This window comes from Natator depressus, chromosome 9 (genome assembly GCF_965152275.1).
Source record: "Natator depressus isolate rNatDep1 chromosome 9, rNatDep2.hap1, whole genome shotgun sequence".
In the NCBI taxonomy this organism is placed as follows: domain Eukaryota; kingdom Metazoa; phylum Chordata; order Testudines; family Cheloniidae; genus Natator; species Natator depressus.
The window spans coordinates 97,911,947-97,935,813 of NC_134242.1; the positions used below are offsets into that span (position 1 = coordinate 97,911,947).

The window sequence follows — 23,867 nt, forward strand, 5'->3', positions numbered from 1 at the left end:
CTGGAATGGGTTACCTAGGGAGGTGGTGGAATCTCCTTCCTTAGAGATTTTTAAGGTCAGGCTTGACAAAGCCCTGGCTGGGGCGATTTAGTTGGGGATTGGTCCTGCTTTGAGCAGGGGGTTGGACTAGATGACCTCCCTTCCAACCCTGATATTCTATGAAACAATCTAAGATCGCTCTCTCTTTCTCAAAGAGTGTGGAGCCCTGTACTTCCCCAAAAGAGGACCCAAGCGTAACCAGCAAGGCAGATGGCAGGCTGTGAGAGCAGCCACTTCTGTGATACCACTGGGCCTTTGCAGGGAGCTCCACTTTCCCTGAGTGCAGCCCTTGAGCGAGCTCTTCAACAGACCCTGCTGAATCCTCCAGCCTTGCCCCACCACTCTGGGCCCAAGGGAAGGAGGGTGAAGGTCAATCTGTCCCTCCACTGCACTGGGCCTATTCTCCCTGCATCCCCTGGCGCTCCTGCTCTGACAACCTGACACCGGCCCCTCTGCCTTCATCTGCTCAGCTCCAGCAGTCCCTTCCCCAGCCTTTGGAGGGAACAGAACATCCCCTGCCAGGGAGGGCCACTGACTCCAGCAGCTCTGGTGGCCAAGGGAAGCCAGGGATGGGGCAGAGCAGAACCTCCGGTCCATCTGGGGACTGGGGGAGGAGCTGAGAGTTGAAGGGGGTAGTGGGCCGCAACAGCTGCATGGGAGAGTGAGCTCTCACCAGCTGTGAAGAGATGCTGCTAAGGCTGACAGATCTGGTGGGCTGGGAAGAGAATGAATGCAGTGTGGATGAGTGTCAAAGGAAGACAGAAGGCATGTAGGTGCTTAGAAGGGTGTGCATGGGGGACATGCATTATAGGGTGGTGTTTAGCACGCATGGAGGGGCTGCTCAATTTTTACTCCGGGTGTCAAGTTTTCTTGACTGTTTTGTAAGGCTGAACTCAGTCTCCAACACCACCACATTACGGTATAACCCAAGAGTCCAATTCTATTTCCCTTTTATCCAATCAGGGGTGGATTTAACTTCTTCAGCTCCGAGGCCTGATGCCTAAATGAGCCTTGTGTCTCCCCTGGTTGTCGCCTGGGAAGCAGTGCCTTTCTTGACACGTCTCTCCACTGTGGGTGAGAAGGCAGCGAAATGAAGACTCTCTGTCATCAGTGAAAGGCTGATCATTGTTTGTTTAGCCCATTCCAAAATAATGGCTCTGTTGGGAACATCAACCCAGTATGCATCATGTCTTTTATAGTATATATTAATTTAGTGCAGACATTAGGCCTACATTATTCCTGCCTTTTAATTCTCCTGTATTAGCATTCAGGATCAGTTTTAACCCAGAACACATCTTTGTTCTTTCATGAAGCCAAATAAATAAAGCTGGAGAGCAAATGTTTTTTTTTGTATAGACTCCTGTGTGAGAGTGATGAATATAAAGTGCAGCAAAGTCTTTATAATTTTAAAGCTTGAATTTCCGAACACAGTGTTTTCATTGCATGGTGCAATTCATTCATTTTGGAGAAAGAGAGAGATAAACAGAAACAAATTAACTCAATAGAGTCATGCCTAGAATCTTCGTGACGAAATTGCCTATTCTTGTGAGTGTAAATGTTTTCAAAATATTAGAGACAACTGGAGAGTCAGGAAAGACGGGGTAGGGCACTCAAGGATAAAAAACCAGACATCTCTGCAGAATGCTGCCTGTAAATAGTGAAATTACTTAAAGGTGAATAGCAGGTAAAGGATTTGTACCCTTTCCCCCACCTTCTTTGTGGTGGATAAAGGTTTGGTAGATATTTTTAAAGTTGTTTTTCCTGCTTGTTTATATTAGAAATTCAACTCTAAGCTGATTAGCCAGCTAGGGAAATTAAGACATCACAAGCACCAAGAGAGTGAAAACTGAGCGGGAACAGGAGTTTGTCAGATGGTTTAAACCTGGCAGCTATTGGCCATTTGTTTTTATTATTTATTTTCCTTGAATGAGTGAAGGAAGAAACCTTTTTTTGAGAGTCATCACCTCTGTCCTTTCCATTAAATTGTGAGAGCAAAGAATACACTGGCTTGAATACTGCAGCAAAACCAAAGGCGGCCAGAATCGATGAGGTCCTAATGATTCTCAGGTTAAAAAAAAATAAACAAACAATTCTATGGGAAACAAAAAACCTTCCAAGCACAGGCCTAAATTTAAAGTTCTGTCATAGGTCACTTATGAGGCCCAGGTTCCCTGGCAATTAAGTGTGACTACAGCAGTCACTCCTGAGAGACAAAAACTCAGTATTTGGTATGCCAAGGCATTAGACTTGATCCTGGGCCTTCCTACTCCCAGGATAGATGGTTCTGCAAGCAGCATGGTAAATGGTGATTTTTTTTCCTTGTGACCCCCGCATGCCCTCCGAGCAGTGGAACACAACCATACCATCATGTAAGCCTCATTGGCACCACGCCAAGAGCCTGAGGGCTGAACATAATTTGCATAAAATATACAAAAGATTTTAATCAGCGATAAATCCACAGAGTCCCTATTATTATTATTTTTGTTTATAGAATACTTTAATTGTACACAGTGCTTTCAAAACATGCTGAAAGACAAAATACACATTACCGGGTTCTAAATTAACTGGAACCACTTGGGGGGAAAACCGAATGGGATGTTATTGTGCACAATTCAGTGAAAGCCTCTGCTCATTGCACAGCAGGGTTCAAAAAAGGAAACAAAATGCAAGCACATGGGATAAACAGAATGGACAGTGATAGTGAAAATATACTCATGCCATTATATAAACCAGTGGTACTCGATGAATTGGTCAGGCAATTCCCGCACCTTGAATAGAGCAATCAATCCTGGGCATCCTATTGCAAAAAGGATAATGCAGAAAAAGAGATGAGAATTCAGAGATGGGAACCAACAAGGATTAAAGGCAGATAAAGACTACAAAGATTGAGATTCTTCTGTTTAGAGAAAGGGGGATATGACCGAGGTATATGAAATAGTGGATGATATAGTGAAAGCAGATCAGGCTTTGAAGTAGGGAGTCTCTGGTTATGGGAAGGCTCACTGATTCAAAGCATCGAGACACCATTGTGAGGTACACAGGTAGGAGCTCCATTCCTTATATATTGCAGACCTACCTCACAGCTTGCCCCAGCATGCACTGAGGTCTGCTTAATTAAAACCTGGACTTGGATCCCCTGGGGTAAATCTCTTCTTCGGTTTGTCCCAGAGTGCTGGTGACTGGATATCTCAGAGGCATTACAAGGAACAGGTAAAGTGGCCCTCTGCCACAGGAAGGAGGTTGGATGGCATCTTCGGGGAGGTAGAGAAGAAGCAGTCGGGGGGATGATTTTGGTGGAGCAGCTAGGGTAGGCAGGACATGAGGGATAAGACAGTATTTGTGGAGCAATGAGGATGGGAATAGCAGCGGGAGGAAAATGGAAAGGGATAGCAGAAGAAGTGGAAGGGGCAGCAGGAGATTCTTTCCGGTAAGGGGAAGAGAGTGTCTCTCTCAGGGAGACGAGGCTGAGCGCAAGGTAGGAGAAAGACATCAAGAGGTAGTTGGAGTCCTGGGTGTTTTTCATGGGGATGTGAAGAGAGAAGAGGTAGTAGAAAGCCAAGAACGTGAGCATCTAAGCCGGTGCTTGCACACTCATGTTACAATGGATGCCCGTGCTTCACAACCATGTTGGAGCATCCATTCTGCAGTAAGCAGACCCAAGTCAGAACTTCAGCTTCTGTGGGTGCCGTCCCGTGGGAGCTGACCAGAAGTGAGCCACACCTGCTGAACCAGTTTTGTGTCCATACCCTCCCAGCAGCCAGAGCCAGCACGGACCCTGCTCTGGTGAAAGAACTTCCCTACCTCATGCTCTCAGTCCTACTTTGGGACACAGGTGGATCATTTGTGAAATGCTGGTGGACATTTCAGGAGTAGTTTTTGAACAGTTGAAGGCATCTCTTGGTGGGGAATACTGGCATGCCAGCTCTGACCCAGGCTGTTCAGCACTTCTGGAGCAGGGCCCCAAGCACAGACTGAGGAGATCACATTGTCATGTGGACCTGGGATGGCAGATGTTTCGCATGAGGAATCATACATTCCTGGAGCTTTGTGATCAGATTGTCCCTGCCCTCCAGTGCCACAACACCCACAGGAGGGAGGCCACATGGGTCCAGAAGCAGATAGCTACACCCATCTGGAAGCTGGCTATCCCAGCATGCTGCAGGTCAGTAGCTAACCAGTTTGGAGTTGGCAAATCAGTTATGGCAGAGGTTTCTGAGATGATCAGGACTGTGATATATGCAAAGATGGCAGGCATGACAAATGCCCCTGAAATCACTGTTGGCTTTCCAAACTGCACTGGGGCCATTGATGGGACTTATATGCCAACAGCTTGCTCACTGCAAAGAGCATATGGTTGACCACAGGGACAGATTTATGGACACTATAGTTGGATGCACTGGCAGGGTGCATAATACCAGAGTATGCTGGAGATCGGGACTTTACTTTCAGGGACAAGCTAGGACATTATTCCCAGTGAATGACACTGTTCTAAAAGGAGTCACTGTCCCCACTGCTTTCTAGGGGACCACGCCTAGCCCTTGTTGCCACGGCTTATGAAAGTGGAATCCAGCTGTGTTTCTCTGGCCACCCAGCAGCGTGCCTGATTCAGGACGTCATCTTACAGCATACGGGTTAACGCTGGCTGTGTTTGTTGCTTGCAGATGAGCAGGCCACATGGTAATAAAGGGTTAACGCTGGGCAGCTGGTTTTAAACCAGGAGGTCTGGCAGGTGTTGGAAGGGAAGGGTTGGGAAGCACAGCCCCAGGGGAGTGTGGGATACCCCAGAGCTGGGCTGGGACCCACCCCCTACTAGGGTCTGCGGGCCTGACGCCAGAGGGGTTCCTGCGCCAGTCACACTAATTTCGGGGTGGGGGAGGCTTGGACTTAAAACCTGAATCAGAGCCCAGACTGAATGGGCCACGTAGACACACCTTACCTGGGCAGCAGGCCGGGAAGAGGCCTGGGGTGCTAGGCGGGGAAGAGGAAAGCAGCAGGGGGTGGGAGCCTCTTTGGTGGGAAGAAGGGGGCAGTTGGCCTGCTGGGGGCTGGGCTAGGGATGGGAAGAGGAAGGGTCTCGCTGGGGTAGGGACGTTTAGGGGTTCGTTTCTGAGCCCAGCTGCCTCCCCTCCAGGTCCCCGGGGCTGGGGGCCGCCTGGGCAGATGGGGCCAGGAGAGGGCAGGACTTGCAGCCCTCTTCCCCATCGTCCCGCTGCCAGGGGCTGGTCCCTGCCCGGCCCCCGGGCTGGCGGGGCAGGGGGGTGGCTCCTTGCCCGCGGCGGGGGGAGCAGGGCTGCCGGCTTCGCCCCGCTCCCGCGGCAGCCGCGGGCTCCAGCCCCGGGAGCGGAACCCGGCGCCGGGGCGAGGGGCGGAGCCGCAGCCGGCGCGGGAGGAGCCGGGGCGGGGCGGGGATCGCAGGCCCGGGCTGGCCGCCCGAGGAGCCGGGGAGGGAGGCCGGCCGGCGCCGAGGGAGGGGTCCCGCTGCCCAGGCTCCGCGTCTCCCCGGGCGCAGCGGCGGGGGCGGCTCCCCAGGCGCAGGGGCGGGGGAGGAGGAGGCGGCGGCGGCGGGGGGAGGGTCCCCGTCTCCCCGGGCGCCGCGCTGCGGAGGCTGCCGGGAAGGCAGGCGGGGAGCCGGGCGGATGGCGGCGGCCGGGGCTGCGCGCGAGGCGCAGGGCGCCCCGGGGTGCTGGCGGCGCGGGCAGTGAGCGCAGCCTGCGCCGGGCGCCCCCGCGCGCGCCATGGAGGAGCGCTCCGGCAGGCTGCTGCTGGCCCTGGTGATGCTCTTCCTCTTCGCCGTGATCGTGCTGCAGTACGTGTGCCCGGGCTCCGAGTGCCCGCTGCTGCGGCTGCACGCCTTCCGCCCCTCGCGGGCAGACCCCTACCGGGCGGAGGACGAGACCCCGGCCCGCTTCGTGCCCCGCTTCAACTTCTCCGCCCGCGACCTGCTGCGGCGGGTGGATTTCAACATCAAGGGCGACGACCTGATCGTCTTCCTGCACATCCAGAAGACCGGCGGCACCACCTTCGGCCGGCACCTGGTGCGCAACATCCAGCTGGAGCAGCCCTGCGAGTGCAGAGCCGGCCAGAAGAAATGCACCTGCCACCGGCCGGGCAAGCGCGAGACCTGGCTCTTCTCCCGCTTCTCCACCGGCTGGAGCTGTGGATTGCACGCCGACTGGACCGAGCTCACCAACTGCGTCCCGGCCGTGGTGGACGGCAAGACGGAAGGCAAGCGCAGACCCTCCAGGTGAGAGCCCCGGCCCGCAGCCTTGCAACTTGCCTGGATTTGCGCTGTGCTGGGGGGCCGCTACTAGGATGAAGAGCCGCCCCCCCCCTTCCCTAGTCTCCCCCGAGGAATGGGGGGCAAGGCCTCCTGGTTTCCAGCAGCGCCCCTTCCAGCACCTGCAGGGTGCCAAGTAATTTGCCCCCGGACCGTAAAGATCCAGGGACCGTGAGCATCCAGCTCTCCCGCAGCCGCACTGATTGCGCCCTGGGTTCACTTATTTCCCTTCTTTTCTCCCCCCCCTTCCCCTCCCCCCAGTATCTGTTTGTAGAGGGAGACTAGATCTCATCCCCTCTATCCAGCTACAGGGATCCCGGCTTTTTCTTTCTCAGGCATTGCACACAGTGTGCTACCGCAGTACATCGGTACTTAGCGCAAAGAGGAGAGGGCTACTTGTCTCTGCTGCTTAAATGCCATTATTCTTGCAGCCTGACCCAAATTTCAGGTTGCCCAGAAAGAGTGCTTCTGAGCCATCCTGCTTTTTTAAGCATAATTTGCTTTGTCTGTGCAAGGGTTTGGGCAGCCCCGGGAATAGCTTTCCGTTTGAGCCCACGCCATTGCAATGCCCCACACAGTTGTTGGTATTAAAGGTTTGTCATTGTTGCAGGGTGCTACAATCAGGAATGGGCAGTCCGGTCTTCTAGCCACAGCGCGATACCGCTCACTGGATTGCTTTGATGTGTCCCTGCATCCAGATATCTAGTGCCCAGTACACAGATCAGCAGTGAATAGGCAAGCACGAAGTCCCAACCAAACACAGCCGCCCACCCTGGAAGTGCAGGGAGAGCTCGGGTGGGATAAAGTCTGGTGTTTAAGGTAGAGCTCCCGCTAGCCCAGTTTCAAACTGACTGGATGGGGGGATTCTGCAGCAAGTTTAGCTTGCCGTAAATTGCTGACTACAGTAAAACTTGGTGGATCGCTTTGCTCTGAGTTTAATGTTTTAAATGATATCCCACAGGCAGATTTGGCTGGGGCGCTTATAAAGATCTGGTGGGAAGTCTAAGAGTTTACTGAGTGTGATCGTTAGGATCTCATTGTTGTTAATGTACAAATGGGACCTGATTCCCTCCCCCTCAAGTCCTGAGCCCCTCTGCTCCCATTGGCTTTAAGTGGAACTCTAAAATCGGTCTGATGATGATCGTATTGCAGCTCTCTATTGCAGATCCACCTAGTGTGCTGAGCTGCCTTCTTATCAAGGTGCCACTGCCCTTAACTAGACCATAAATAATGCGATTTTCAGCATGTTTGTGAGCTGCAGCATTTTTATGTGCCTTGAGTTCAGCATTAATAAACACTGTGCTATGCAAAGCAAGGTTACTTTAATCACTGAATGTGTTACTTGCTATCGTTTAGATTGGCCTTCAGCTCCAACTTTGTTTATTTTGGATTTGGATTTACATTCAGAATTTTGGTTACCTCTAACATTTTCTTCATCCATGTACCTTGTCCTGAAGTTGTGAACTCGAGCTATTGCAGTTTTGATATTTAAATGGGGCTGTCACCTTTTAAAGAGATCAGGTGAATTAGTCTCATTCTAAACAATGACAACCCATTTCAGATACTGTGCATCTGATGAAGTGAGCTGTAGTTCACAAAAGCTTATGCTCAGATAAATTGGTTCGTCTCTAAGGTGCCACAAGTCCTCCTTTTCTTTTTGCGAATACAGACTAACACGGCTGCTACTCTGAAACCTGTGAAAGATCTGTTGATTACATCACAGGTAGTCAGTTGTGACCTATTGAAGAGCTTGTACATTTGTAGCTTGGAACATGTCACAGTATGGCTTGGAATATGGTACAGTGTGTACGAGCAGGATATGGATTCTTTTTCCTTTGATATCTTGGTTTCTAATTTCTCAGAGAATTAAAGTCACTATTAAACTAATGTCCGGTGCCCTTGCAATGTGGGGGGAGGGGAGGGTTCAGTTATATTTCACATTATGTGAACAGTCAAGTCTAAGCACAAATTCAATTGAAATAGAGTGCAGTTTCTTTTTAGAATTTGTTTTATATAGGGTGACGCTACACTGCCATCTAGTAGAAAAATGATTAGCATCGTTATCTTCCTGTATCCAAGGGGAGGCTTTTTAAAAGACTTTTAGCCGTTAGGATTCTTATACTTTGTTTTCCCTACTGCTTTTAAATTTCATTCAATCTCATTAAGAATTAATTCCTCTTCCTCTGGATCTTCCACTGTGTTAGCTGCAGAGTGGTAGGATCATGAACCTTCCAAGCCCTCTGTTAGTGGAATTTGTTTTACCTGTTTTGTAAATATGTGTTGTTTCTTGGGGGGGAAACATCAATGGAAATACACAACAAGGGGTCACTCCAGTTTTGTTGAATCGCTTCTAAATGAGATGGGCCCAGTCTGTGGAATTCTAATTGAGACATGGGATTCCTTGCCCTTGACTCATACCTGCCCCCAAAGACAAAGACTAGTCACATTTAACAGGGTTTTGGTCCTGCCCTTTATGGAGCCAGAGCTCAGCTGCAAAGTAATAATCTGGATATTAATGCCTCATAAAGCATAGGATGGGTGTTTACATAGGAGGTTTTGGTTGGGTTCACCTATGTTTTTCCTGCTGAATTACTGAACATCCTCCAATTCAAAACAGGAACACGAACTGGCTTGTGAATGTGTATACGACTAGATAGTTCAAAACAGAACAACGGATTCTCCATCCAGCGGAACCGTACAGTACATCGGCATCACCTGTGACTTTGGAGCGGTGATTGATCACAAGCCATAAGGCCATAGCTGAGTGGTGGGGGAGCGGGGCAAAATCCCCCCAAAGCTCTGATACTACTACAGTTAGTAGAGGCCTGCTCTCTACAAAGCTTCTAAATGATGTTGCTATATAATTTAAAAAAATCATTACCCCAGCCTGCTTAAATAGCTACAGTTATTCTTTCAAATAATGTCTTTGATAAGCAGTTAATTGGGCTGTAACTTCTAAATGTTAAAAATATAAGAACATAAGAGATCTTTTAAATAAACAATAGTCCCTTCAAATCCTCCATTTTATTATCTTGAATTAATTTATTTGGTGCTATAACAATGACCAGCTACTGAGTGATTAGCTGACCTCTGCTAAGATTCTGAGCACCAACATCAGACGTAAATATAAAAACTTGTTGGACAGAATAGCTCCATTCTGAATTTAAATAGGTCTATTTTGAGAGGAGCTAGAGAAGTATTAATAATAATTAGGTATGTGCTTTGCCCAATGTACTTCTGTAGTAATGGTGAATAATCTCAATGTAACCACATGAGCTGACCTGGAATCGGCAGTCCAGATCAGTGCTCAGATACATGGTATGTACAAATGGCTAACAAGATTGATACACACTTACAAAAGGTCTGAGATTCTTACTTTAATAGTATTGCACATGTGTACATCTGGCTGTATTCTTATATCCTAGAAATGCCTGGGAATGGGCACGACCGCTCATTGTTTCAACTAATATTCTAGTCTGCATCCAGTCAGTCAGAAGAGGGCTCTGGGCTGAGAAACTGCTAAAAGTATGACAGGTTTCAGAGTAGCGCCGTGTTAGTCTGTATTCTTCTCAGCTGGTTAGATTACTGTCTTGATGTGTCACTCTTTGGCAGCCTTTCCCATGTTCAAAAGTTGAACGTTTTGTTAAGATCCAAAATCCAAATGGGTGCTCTGTGATTATCTTAAGACACAGCAGCAAATACTTAGCAACAAAGGTCTGATCCAGTTAGATGAGCTACAAGATGTCTTATTAGTTCCTGGAAGAATCCTAGTTAATTGGATCCCTAAGAAAGAAAACAGTAAGTTCCAGACAGGCCTATTAAAATGGCTGTAGTGTACCTGAGAACTTTCATTTGAATGAAAATGAAGAGAGCTTTAGAGCTTATGTGGATCATCTTGGAAATTATTTCCTTGATAATGGAATTAGTCCTGAAGGGAAAACAGAAGGCTGTATCTCTGCCTGGAGTCAGAAGAGGGGGAGGGAAACTGCAGAGCATCTAACAGACTGTGTCACCACAGAAACTCAGCATGAAACGGTTTGAGCGCACAAGCCCTGCAGCTCTATGGCAGCAGTTCAGTGTCCTGCAAAGACCATCTTCGGTCAAAGCCCTGCAACTGTATTGTTGGCCGCCTCCCTTGTCGGGGGCTGCTCCCTCTGCTCGACCTCTGGGCCTGCGCCTGCTAGTTTTGGTTGCCCTGCCCTCGCTTGTGGTGGAGTCTCCCGGCGGCACCTCCAGCCCTGCTTCACTTCCCCACTGGAAACCCCTCTCCCCAGCTCCTGCTGGGCCCATCACCTGCTCTTCCGCTTCGATTCCACTTGATTGACCCTTGTCCCTCCCAACAGAGGCTGCGTCTGAAATCCTCCCAAAACATCGCTTCTCGGAGGTGCTTTTCCCTCTGTCCGACTAGTGCTGCCCATTTCCTGCCTGCTGCTCTGTCCCTGGCTCCTGGTGACTGTACCAATCCTTATCCTGGCTTGTATGTTGCTACGGCCGCTCACCTCCCGGCCGGTCTCTTGTGCTCACCGAACCCCCTTGCTGGCAACAGTAGTTGCCCTGGCCAAACCTTTGTGTCTTACCACAGAAATGCTGCAGTGGGGAGGCAGGCAGCAGAAGGCTTTTTTAATATGTTGGGGCTTCCCCCACCTCCCCGTATAAACACAACGGTGCGGGCTGACTGGAGCTGGCAGGGGACGTTCCCAGCACCCGGGTTACAAGCTGCCCTGGTGAGGTCAGGTGGACGGGGGCATGCCTTGCCCACCTCTGATGACTTGAAGGCACAGAGCAGGGATATGTTGGCCTCGCCTGTTTTTTGGGAGAAGCAGGCTTGGTCGGGGCACTGGCAGCCCTGAGTTAAGAGGCCGTTTTCTGAAAGGGCGGTGGAGTGGGGAGTTAGAATAATGGAGGCCGTGAGTTACTTTTGGCTCCCAGGGCGTTGACTGGTGACAGCTGCTTCTATAGCCAGAAAAACTTGGCGACGCTCCCTGGCTCGGTTTGGCTTTTTTCCTTTTCTCTCCACCCCTCTGCACCCTGGTGTGTGTGGGGGAGATGGATGGTGGGAGGAGGCAGGGAATGGCTCTTGTTTCATCTTGGGAGTTCTTTTGTTTGGGTCCCAGCCATTTTCTGTATTTTCTTCTCCCCTCTGTCCCTGGTGCTCTGCGCTCCCCATGTGCCAGCTTCCCTGTGCTCCCTTCCCTTCTTGACCTCCCTCCCTCTATTATCAGGTGCTTCCTCTTCCCCTGTCCTGTCTCTATTGCCCCTTCCCCACCCCATTATCTCCGGAATCTTGCAGCTCCTGGAGCAGGATGAGGGATCTCCTGTAGTTTCCTATCCCCAGCTGGCCTCAGTGACTGGAAGGCCGAGGACCCTTCTTTCCAGGCATTCTCTTTCTCGTCCCCCCCCCCCCCAGAGAACGTGCCAGCTGGGGGAGCTAGGGGCTGAAGCTCCTGTCTCTGACAGCTTCCCCCATAGACCTGCAGTGGCTGGGCTGAATGGGGGAGGAACACGGGCTTCTCTCGGCTCCCTCCTGCTCCCGTGCGTGACGTGGAGCTGCTGCTGAAGCAGGTGCAGCGGCACTGGAGGGAAGCGAGGGCTGCCGTTCCTTTCCCCAGAGTTGCATCTGCCTGGGACTGGCAGGGGTGCAAGCAGAGTTTTCCGAGGGAAGGGGCCCAGGGAGAGGACCCCTCTCCAGTAGGGCATCTGTCCTGTGATGGTGAAGATGATGGGGCTTAGGGTGCTCTGTGGGCATGACTCTCAGAAGGTAGAGCCAGCTACGGCCAGGTGTGCAGGGCTGAAGCCAGTTGTGTGCCAAGCCCGGGCTCCTGGTGCTAGGGCAGAGTGCAGCCTGGAGAGCGTGGGGGTGGGGAGGGGAGAGTACTGTGTAGCCCTGCAGGCTCCCACTGCCCACATTCCCCATGGAAAGCCCCAGCATCCGGGCTGCAGCCCCCCCCACCCCGCTGCTGCTCCCCAAGGGCAGGAGGCTGGGGGAAGCACTGGGGCCCCCACTCTCAGCCCACAGCACTGGGACCCTGGCACCACCTTTCTTGGGATGGGATGCCGGCGCCCTAGGCTGTTGCCTCTCATATAGGCGATGCTGCTGTCTAGGGCATGGCCAGGAGTGGAGGTGGTGGCTGCTGGGTCTCCTCTAAGAGCTGGCCAAGGCTAGGGGGAGGCTGGGTCGGCTGAGCCCTCTCCTTGTGGATCAGATATCTCAGTTCGTGAGTGGTGCCATCTATTGTCAGGGGATTGTCCGAGCTGCCTGGCATCCTGGTGAAAAGGAAGACATGTACCTTTTCCTGGTCATGACTGCCTGACTGACTTGGGTCACTTGATTGATCGGGGAAGTCTCAAAGCGTTTGGCACAGAGAACTGGAGCAGGGGCCAAAGTAACTGTGCGTGAGAGACGCAAAATGGAGATCCTTTGCAGCCACGGCTAATTATTATGGAAAGTATCCACCTAGCTTGTCTACGGTAATAAATCCAGGGGCACGGTTGTTAAAAACAAAGCGCTTGTGTTTAGACTGAATAATGTAACAGGGCAATTGAGCAGATCCAGGAACTGATATCTGTAACGGTAGGCTGTGCTGTTGGGGTGTGATGCATTGCTTCCGATGTAGGGAATATCACGTATAATACCAGATGGGAAGGAACTGCAAGACCAGTTGCTTTAGCTTCCAGAACCTCTAATAAAAAGGGGAGCGAGAAATAAGTTTGCCATATTCTATCTGAAATCATGAAATTTTATATGGGAAAATTTTTTTACACTGTTTATCAATTGGAAACTTCTTGGACTGGAAACAGGCCCACCAGCTTTAGCAGGTGCTGGATTTCAGAAAGTCTCCGACACTAGCACCATATTACTGCCACATTGCGTGGAAGCCATCAGAGGTTCTGATTTGTTTTGGTTGCCTTTACAGCCAACCAAATTTTTTTTTTTTTTTTTTTTTGGGAGGGAGTGGGGAGCACTTCCCATTACTGCATATGAAATTGCATTAGAGACAGAAACATCTTGTCTCAAAGTTCCAAGTGTATATTTTAAGATAGAAGCATGATTGTTTTCGATAATGACTAGATCAACCCATATGCTGCCTGGAAAGGGGTGTCTCTCTCTTCTGCCCTAAGTTCTGTACATTTTGGGGTTTCTCTGTGGCGATGCCAGAGTCCTTGCAGCTTGGACTGTTGGCAGCCCCTGGAATGAAAGAACCATGCCAGAATGAAGGTTGCCAGGAGAAGCTACGTTTGCTAGCCAGTCTTGGATCAAAATACAGAACTGGATGATTGCATGCTTGAGTATTTTTAACAGTCCTGTTATGTGCCTGCCACTAGATCCTGTCATCCTTGGAAATGGGCTTGGAACCAATTGTACTGCAGAAAATTCATGTCAATTTTGCATAGAAAGATGAATGCTCTTCATAGGAGTCAATTTGTACTGGAGAGAGCTGTAAAACAGAGACACCTCTAGCAAATCCACTGAGGTTTTGGGGGACTCCCGTTTACTCACAAAAAGTCACATTTATCTCGGCGTTTATATTTTGTTCATTGCCATGATAGCTGACTGCCTACAGGACTACATGGCCAACAGTATCACTGGGTCAGTGCAAAGCTTTGATTCTTGTCCCCTGGCAGGATGAAAGGGTGCACAGTGTAAGCCCCCTCCCAGGAAGCTGGAGGAGAAGTAGGGTGTCCGAGATGAGCCACTCTGTCCGAAACAGTGGTAGTGAGGCTGTGTGTTGGGGCCTGTGGGTGGGGGATGGGTAGAAATGGAGGTGCCAAAATTATCAAATGCCTAACAGCAGAAATTATTACCAAAGATGGTGCCTTTAAGCCGGGCTTACTGCTTTAAGTGGGGTGAGGGTTGGGGGTCACGGTCCTGGAAAAAAGTATTTTTAAAAATCGAGCAAGGTTGCGTTGGGTTCGTGTTAGGCACCGTTTTACCAAAGCTGCTGCTCCCAGGTTAGGATTGACCCTCCACACGCACTTTTTTCAGACAGCTTTAGGCACTGCAGGGCCCAGGGCAAGAACCCTAGTAGGAATCCGTGCACCTGGCTTACTAGCATGCCAAGTACTGTTTCTCTTGCAGGGGCATTGCTCTGGGGTCTGCTCACCATTGTGTCTTGTAACTACCCCTGGCTAGTAGGGTTTGTCCTCTAGACAGTAGGTATCTGATTACTTTTTGGACCCTGGATTGACTATGATTCAGTAGCTGTCTTTTCTTTGTATCTTATGTGATCTCTGACTATAGAAAACAATAGGCAGAAAGGAGAAAGAATGGGGGAGACAGGGAAAAGGGAAGTGGCACACAGAAGGGAAACAAAAATGGAGAAGACAAGAACAAGGCGCATGTGTGGGTAAACATAACTTTAAAGTAAATGTATGTATTTTAAACAGCATCTTTAAACCAGAAGGACTCCACAGTAAGAGAGTTTTAGTATATTGGATCACCCAGTCATCACTAAGTGTAGCTGTTTCTGGGCTGGAACATGTCAGCTGTCCTATTAGCAATGATAAACTGTTTCTAGGAGGGGAAACTAACAGTATGTTCTCCAACTGAAATGACGGAGTAATTTTTAAGCAAGCAGATTTAGTGTCCTGCTGTAAATTGGAATTTGGCTAGATCATCCGGTATGACATGCCTGTCCTTGAGACAAGCACCATGGGAAACTCTCAAAAACCGTCTTTATATTTATTTGCATTATAATTAATATAACAAAATATTTGAAGAGATGCTATGAAGATCTCACATACAAGACTACCAATTCAGTTATTGGGATGTCTTCATGACCCGGTGGGTTTTGGTTTGGTGTCTTATTCTGATGGTAGCTGCTCCAGTTGGGGCACTGGTGGGGTACTGGGAGGGTAATGAATGAAAGGCTGATACTGCTTCCTGCAACATCTAGGTTTCCTTGGTGATCTCCATCCAACTACAGACCAGGACTGACCTGGCTGAACTTATGGGACCATGGAGGTGATACGGCATGTCATAACTAGTCTTCTGAGGGTGAAATTATTTTCTTAAATACACATTCTCTGGTTGTTCAGTCGTGTTAACATAATCCCATTGTAGGGTCCTTAGAGCTAACCCCTGTGGTCTTGATTACAAACTTTAACTCTAACTTTGTTTTGTAATTTCAGATACTTGAACTGGTCAAATATCTGATATACTGTTGCTGGTTTTGCAAATTAAATGTGTACTTTTAAAAAGGGCTTCTTAAATGGATTTTAAAAAAACTTGCATATTATTTCTGCTGGCTCTCAGTCAAGAGCGGAGGGAAGCATAGATGCTAATTTGAAATATTGTTGCACTAAAACACTTTATTTTGTGTGTTAGATACCATTCTGTGCTTTGCTAGGGTTTTAAATATTAAAATGCAGCTATAAGTGATGGTTTAAACAAGATCAAAATATATGCAGACTCTGCATCAAATTCATATTGAGAATTTGCCATCGTTCTGAACTTGGCAGCCTCTGTTATGGGTTTATGAAATGTACTTTGAACTCAAGAAAAGCATTAAAAGATGCATTTTTGTGATAAAAGATGGGCAGTTTTAAGTTTTGCAACTCAAGCATCAATTCTGACGTATATTAACTGAGATTAATTTGTCCCTCATTTATGTAATCTGGATTGTTAAGAATCATGTTCTCCACTGATGTAAATGTGGGGGAAAAAGGACTTCTTAGTAGATTTGATTGCTTTTTAAATTTGACTAGCAGAGATGCACTGGGATACCTAAGAGAATTGGCCTGTTTCTTGTGAACAGTTCAATGCCTAATGAATCACTTCAATGTACTTTTCTGAAGGAAAGCGGAGCAATTTAGATGTGCAGGGCATTGATTTACATCAAATGGATTAGGCCTCTGTGTGCAATCCCCTGCATTAATTTACTTTCTCCAGCAACTGTAATAATAAAGACAGTACTTCAGTACAGAATCAGCTCAAATTAACTCATATAGATCATTGCAGCTGTATGCAAAAGTGGAATAATAACCTACAGCAGAAAATCAAATCGGGGAATGGATCTTTCCGAAATTACTCCGGTTTATAACGTTGGAACAAGGCTACCTTGAACCAGGTTAAAAAGGCCACTGAATACTGCCAAAGAACTTGTCTTTGGAGTCGTGTTTTCAGTAAAGTGCTGCGTTGAAGAATGGAACCTTTCTTCTAGCACCGTGGATACATCTAAATTGGGTTTACCTATATAATACAGCACAATTAAATGTACAGTTGTCTTGTGGTTTGTGTTGTATTCCTTTAAGTATGCTATAATTTGTCTGTGCTAGGGAAGTTTTATGGAGAGGGTGGTTTCACTTGGGCTTTGGTTGCATTTGAAGGATTTTTTGGTAGTATTTACTTTTTTTAATGATTTTTCTAGGTATTGTCAAAGAATTTCATTGACTGAGATGAGATTGTTTACGAAAAAGAAATCAAAATCTCTGAGATTTTGGCCTTCTATAGTAAAATTGTTATAATCTGGTTTAACTTCTCTGTAGGTTGTTGTTTTTGCTGGAATCTTTCTTAAAATGACTAATGAGTAATAGTACAAAAATCTGCTGCTAAAGTCAGTGTGAGAAACCCTTTCATCTGCAGAAACATTCTGATTAGAGCCTCAATTGCATTTCTTTATTTCTGTAATGTCTGATCTGTCACGCAGTTACTGCACTCTTCGGCTGCAGTCCTCTCTGACATGGCCTGGAAGACAAAATGCAGAAATCTGTCTGGTTTCTTATCAAACCACTTAACTACAAAAATGTTGTTGTCTTTGCTTTGTTTAGTTAAATAGAGATTACTGTAGTCCATGAAGCTATTTTGCCTTGCTTGGAATTATCCTTGTACATTGTTTTTTAATACTTGAAAGGATAAAAAGCAAGATCATAAAATGGCAATAAGAATTGCCATTTGAGGAAATGGAGTCAGATATAAGACTCACACACCTGTGTGAGACCAAAAAACCCCCCTGTCCTAGGCCTCTGCCTTAAGCCACTATGGGCCTGTTTCCATTCTAAGGCAAGAGTATGGGGGTGGAATTCCCATGGGATTCCTGCCTGAATAAGGATTTGACCCTGTAATTATAAAATGTGATTGTGAGCTGCCTGCCCGTCGAAGCCAAGAATCCACATGGTTTCAAAGACACCTAGACTTATTTCTGTCGGATGTTGGGATTTCAGGGTATGGCAAAGATAAAGCAATAGGAGAGGTGTGCTGGGCCTGATGCTTTATCTTTGTCATGTAAGAAGTGAGCTGTTTGTTGTTCTGATCTCGCCCTTGTAGGGGAAGAATCTTTAGGGAGCAGGCGCTACGTGCTGATTATTTTTGAGATTGATTTGCTGATGCTGGCAACTGTACAGTGTGTTCTGAGAGTAATAGGGCAGCACCAAATTATTCAGGCATTATTGAAATGAATCATATTTGTGATGAGTAATATGTAGCAGACTCTGGTATTTATGAATGATTAACCTAGTAAAGTTCTTCTTAAGTAGACATGAAGAAATGATTTAATTTCCACTATGAACACTCTGTAAAATTAATGAAAGATAATTGCACTCGCTAATGTGAGACTATGAAGCCAAAGCAATATTTTTTTGGATGTAAGTTTATAATGCTGGAGCAAACATCGTGTACATAATTCCTTCTCCATGTCTTTCCCAGTAAAACCCCCTATGAATATTGAACATTTAATATTTTTTGTTTGCTGTTTATTGAAGTGGTTAGAAGATCATTGGTAAACCTTAACTCAAAATGTTGCAGTTTTCTTTCGCGCGCTCTCTCTCTGTCCACATATCTCTGGACAGTATAGAATATATATTATGAAACCATGCTGCTTGAGTTAATGCCAATTAGAAAACATCTAATGTTTTTTTCTAATTTGACTCTTCATAGAATTTATGCTTTAAAGATGGGATTCATTTAAAATATCGGTTTTGCATGTATACAGCTTTGAGTGAAATCTCCATTTATTCCAAAGTGCCTTGAAAAATCATTAGCAAGGTGCTTAGAGACCTATACATCATAAGAATCATTAAGATGAGACTCAAATCATACTGTTTTTTATTTCCAGCAGCTCATCCTACTTTTGATGTAATATGAACTAAATATATCCAGCTAACAGAGAGAGAATATTGCAGCATTAAACAGTCTTGCTCCTCTCAATAAAAGTGCTATGTAAGAGATGTCTTTCATGAGATCTTGGTAGCAATGTTCTTAATTTCCCATAATCAAAAAGATTGTTAGGTTCTGATGCTCTTGGAAGTCTGAGTAGCCTGAAGAGCAGTCCTTCATTTCTTCCATTTGGTAGGAGGTGCATAAAATATTGTCAGGCTTCCCATCGAGATTAAACAGCTACTGTACTCCTCTTTTAAGACACAGTGGATACAATACTATTTGTTGAATGAGATCTGTAGTCTAAATATCCAAAGATTGGAGGTGAAATACTGTAGCATTGTTTCATCCTCCTAGACTGTCCCTTGCCTTAGGGACAAAGATAATTGGCATCAAATGCAACTGAAAAATGTGTTTTTGTTTGTTTGTTTTTTTTTTTTCTGATCAGAGCCAAAGAACTTAGAGATCTGGTTTTCATATCACCCTTTTTGTTGTGGAATTGAACATGAAAAAATCATTTTGGCAACAGTCTGAGGGAATTTTAACTCTGTAGAAAACCTAAACTTCAGGGTTTTTAAAATGCTGAAGCTGAGTTTGAATGGGGAAGCTTAATATGTGCATTCTTGATACCTTCCTTTTTTGTCGTCTATTTGCAAAGGCTTCTGGGAAAAGCTATTCCCTGAAGTAATCTTGGCCCATTCCAGGGCTGATCGCTTCATGTGGTGTGAACAAATATGTTATTCAGAATGCTTTTTGTACTTCATTGGAAATCAGCATGAAATAACTTTCCACCCCTCCATGGTATTAGTACACAAAGGGCAACCGTTCACGTCTCAATTGCAAGAGAGGGCAGTAAGTAACGAAGGGCCCGATCCTGCGCCATTGACTTTGGGGTGCTGAGCAGGTGCAGGGATCTGCCCCCACGGAGCTCACAGCCTTAACTGACATCACAGGCTATATGGGAAGGGAGTGGTGATTTGTACGCTTCCAGGACAGCTGTGTGTTCCCCTGCCCTGGTGCTGGTTCAGTCTGCATAGCGTATGAGAACAAGAGCGGTTTGTCCACGCTATAGCTGGGAACGTGCTCTCCAGCACAAGTAGACAGACCTGCTAATGCTGCTTGAGCTAGTGTGCTAAAAATAATGGTGTAGCCAGGGCCAGCTTGGGCCAGCTGCCCAAGTATGTATCCAGGGACCCAGGCAGATTTGTCAGGTGGCTAGCCCGAGCTGTGGCTTGTGTTACCCCTGGCTACACTGCTATTTTAGCATGCTAGCTCAAGCAGAGCTGGTGTGAACCTCTGAAGCCTATTTCCACCTGTGGTGTAGACACACAAGTGTGAAACTCAGCAGTATATATTTGTCCCGCAGTGGCTGAGTGAGATGCAAAAAACTTAACATTATTTAATGGCGAAATGATTTAGGTAGAAACACTTTCAGCTTTAACGCACTAAAATAAATCATTGATAACCTGGGAAGCTGTACCCTGCTGTTCCTTTAACTAGTGGTTCTTGAGTTGAAAACTATGGTTGATTCTTCAGCTTTGTTCGACGTGCCACAGACATCTCAACATAAGTCGTTTCAGCGAATCTGTTAAACCAGTGAAATGTAGAATGTGGTGGTTAATGCTATGTGGCACAAAGGTGGTTTTGACTCGAAATTAGGCTATTAGAGATTGCACAAATTGACTCCATGATGTAACTAAAGAGACTGTGTTTCTTTTCAGATTGTTCAAGGACGACTGAATTAAAGGTACAGCTGTTGTGTTTTTCATGCAGGAATGCTGGTATCTCTCCCTTTGGTTTTGCACTGTGTCGGGCAGACGGGGTGGTCTAGTGGGTATGGTGCTGTATAGGGAGTTGGCCCTTCCACTGACCTGTTACGTGACCTTGAGTAAGTCTGTGTCGCGTCATGACAATTGGCTGTCTGGTCCATTCAAATTGTTGTCTGTGGTCCATTTACTTTGTAAACTGCTTGGGATGGGAAAGATCTCTCATTGTGTTTGTTTTCACAGTGCCGTGCACAACGAGAAGCTATTGGGCCTGGAGGGGCTACTTCAATAAATAGTAACTCTACTGCAGACTCTGTACGTGTTTTGTGTGTAAATGGTTGTAGGTAAATATTTGTAAGGATTTAGTTTAAAAGCAGGTTTAGTGGAAAAAAACTTCTTTCTTCCTGAACAGTACTCTGTACTGGCAGACAGGTGCAGAGCTGGCATATGGTATGTTGTGTTTATGTGTATCCCAATATACTGTACCAGTATTTAGAGGGAGCGTTTTATGCTGGCAGGTTTTATAGCAGAGATACGTGGGGATAAAAAAATGAGTCCAGTAAGAAATAACGTCTCTTATGGGATCTTTTTTGTTTCACAGCCACTTACATTGGGGAAATAACACAATGGGTTTCCACCTTCCAGGAATTATGAAAAGACCAGATGCAGTTGATGTTGTGAATGACTTCCTTAGGCATGAGAAGCCAATGAAAAAACAAACATAAATATGAGAACCTCCTCACGCTTCTAACAGAAAGTCTGTTGGTTTGATCAGATCATAGCAAAGAGATTTCAGGTGTCTGGTGACACCCAGGTGTCACATCCAAAAAATGCAAAACCGAGATGGCAGTCCATTGCCTTTTAGCATTTGCTTTATCTGTTGAGAGTGAGCGATTTCGAGCCACATCTGGTCAAAGTAGAGAGGATTGGGCTGTGAAAAGGCACCTAGCAGAGCAGAGGTAACTAGCTTCTGCCAGAAGTTTCCCCTGGACGAATAAGACCTAGCTGTTTATATAGCGTTTTTCACATGCCGATCTCAAAGTGCTTTACAAAGGCCGTTGGTATCAGTATCCCCATTTAACAGATGGGGAAACTGAGGAACAGAGCAGGCCAGGACGTGGCTAATGTCACCCAGCTCTGACACTGGCCTGCTGGGAACTGAAGCCAGATCTCCTATGGTCCTGTCCCCTGGTCTGTCCACTAGACTGTACTGCTTCCCATTCCATTGACCACTGAATTCTCAGGCCTATCTTGTATGTGTCTTAGTGATTGAAAAGATGAATCTGTAATATCTGTGAGGGCTGTTGTTTAAAACGGATGCTGATTCTGGAACAGGTACGTTAGCTGTTACAGATGACTCCTTACCCTCTGAGCACATCTCCCTCGCTTCCCTATGCCCTAGTGCTACCTCCAGTACCATAAATGCCCTTTTTTAAAGTGGGAGAGAGAGGGTGGTGGAAGAAAGTCTGAGTGTCCATCAAACAAAAGAAAGTGGCAGCTCTGGTTACTTTTTTTTTTTTTTTCCCCTTCAGAGGTTTGCTTACCATGAAATTTTAATGGTCTTGCACAACGTTATGTGTTAATAGATTTTTAGAGGTATTACCAGAAGTTCTGCATAGGATTATTAGCAGTCCAAGTAATGCATACGTGCTTGTAGCCTCCAGCCTGAGTTAGATTTATAGGGTAGCAGTGAAGTTCAGCTAGTGTGTAATACCTGCTGGATTTAAGAGATTGTAGTTTGCTGGTGGTCATGTAGGTCAGCTGAAGAACAGAGCTTTAGCCAGTGATGAATTTTAACTGGGGAATATAGTTTTGCAGAGAGTCTTGACATCGACTGTTTTGTGAGATATTCAATCTGCTGCTATGTGCAAGAAGAAATTACATATTTGCAAAAATCCAGCCACCAGAAAATGTTTTCTGGAGACCCATGAACATTGCTTAATGACTGGATTATTGTGCTTTTTGTTGCATGCTGGGACAAAAGTATATGAGTAACCATCTGTCTACAAGCCTGGCTAAGTGTACGGTACCTGTGTTTTGGTACAGATACAGCTTTTAAAAGCCTGCACTAAATTACCCGTTTATCTGTTTGGACAGTTTATTTGTATGAACACTGAACTGGGCGCCTGAATGATTGCTAGCAAGACGATTATCATTCAGGTGTAAGCATCCCCTCTGGATCTCTGTGCTCTGATTGTGGCAGTGCTCCTGATGGGATGGACAGGAGCGTAATGGAAGAAATTAAGTAGCAAGCTCGCCTTGCCAAACCAACACTTACCACTTAAACATTGGTCAGCACTGGAACGCAGCATGCTGAGGCCTGCGTAGCGTGAACTGCCACAGACGTAGCTGACGCCACAACGGAGAATGAAGAACTACGAGGACGGAGAGGTGAAGAGGAATATATCTGTGGGTACCGTCTGAAGCGAGGATAGCATTTTAAGAAACTCCATCAGATGGATTCACGTCAATTTTCTCAGCAGCCATTGGGCTGTAGTTATCTGAGGCCGGATTCCGTGCCCGTCTACACCCACATCGGTCAATAGCATGACAAGGGTATAATGAAGGGTGTGATTTGGTATATTGTCTTCAAGGCTATTTAAAGCTCCTCTTTTCTAAAGCTATTTCCTTATGCTGAAAGCCTTTCTGTGTGCATGTGATGGGATCACACCTGTATCACCAGGAGCATTTATTTGGGAAATCTTTTCTTTCTTTGAAATCAAATTAGGATTATATTTAAACCGGGGAGTCAATTTGATGGGAAAAAAGAGCCCGCAAATCATGGGTTGGTTTCCTTACCTGCTGCAAGGCTGAAAGAAGCTGTGTTCTGACTGGTTCTCACTCATAGCTACTAAGGCTCTGATTCTGTGCAGGCTCGATTTAGGCAAAATGTCCGCTAAAGCAGTGTTTTTACCTGAGTTAAGGATTGTAGGGTTGAGTCTTACATCAATCGGTTTAAGATGCCCAGTCTGTGTGTCTTGGAAAGCGTATGCAATATGGCCCCAACACAGCAAAATATTTAAATATTCTTAGCACACGCTTCAGTGCTTCTCTGAATAGAGGGAGCCTGCTGAATTGGGGGCTGTGGGCCTGATTTGATAAAATGCTGTGGGGTGCTGAGCATCCCTTAACTCAGGGGCGGGCAAACTTTTTGGCCCGAGGGCCACATCGGTGTTGCAAAACTATATGGGTAGGGAAGGCTGTGCCTCCCCAAACAGCCTGGCCCCTGCCCCCATCCGCCCCCTCTCACTTCCCACCCCCTGACTGCCTCCCTGAGAAGCCCCGTCCCATCCAACCCCCCTGCTCCTTGTCCCCTGACCGTCCCCTCCCAGGACCCCAACCCCTATCCAACCTCCCCTGTCCTCTGACTGCCCCCCCGGGATCCTCTGCTTATCCAGCCGCTTATCCAGCCGCTCCCTGACTGCCCTGACCCCTATCCAACCCCCCCTGTTCCCAGTCCCCTGACCGCACCCCCAGAACCTCCACCCCATCCAACCGTCCCCTGCTCCCTGTCCCCTGACTGCCCCCTCCCGGGACCCCCCGCCCCCTTACCATGCCAGAGCCAGCCACGCCGGACAGCGGGGAGGGGCCAGGCGCTAGCCTCCCCTGCCGGGAGCTCAGGGGCCAGGCAGGACTGTCCCACGGGCTGGAGTTTGCCCACCTCTGCCTTAACTCCTGAGGTCAGTGGAAGTTT

At 47.2% G+C, this 23,867-nt stretch overlaps 1 protein-coding gene across 1 annotated transcript in view; it reads left to right on the plus strand.

The window, feature by feature from the left end:
* The first annotated feature begins 5,723 nt into the window (after positions 1 to 5,723).
* The window catches only part of HS6ST2 (heparan sulfate 6-O-sulfotransferase 2), a 239,540-nt gene continuing 221,396 nt past the window's right edge, over positions 5,724 to 23,867 (plus strand). Inside the window, exon 1 of the mRNA XM_074962749.1 lies at positions 5,724 to 6,283. Coding sequence (XP_074818850.1) covers positions 5,775 to 6,283 — 509 coding nt within the window. The 5' untranslated portion in view covers positions 5,724 to 5,774. The remainder of the gene's footprint in view (positions 6,284 to 23,867) is intronic.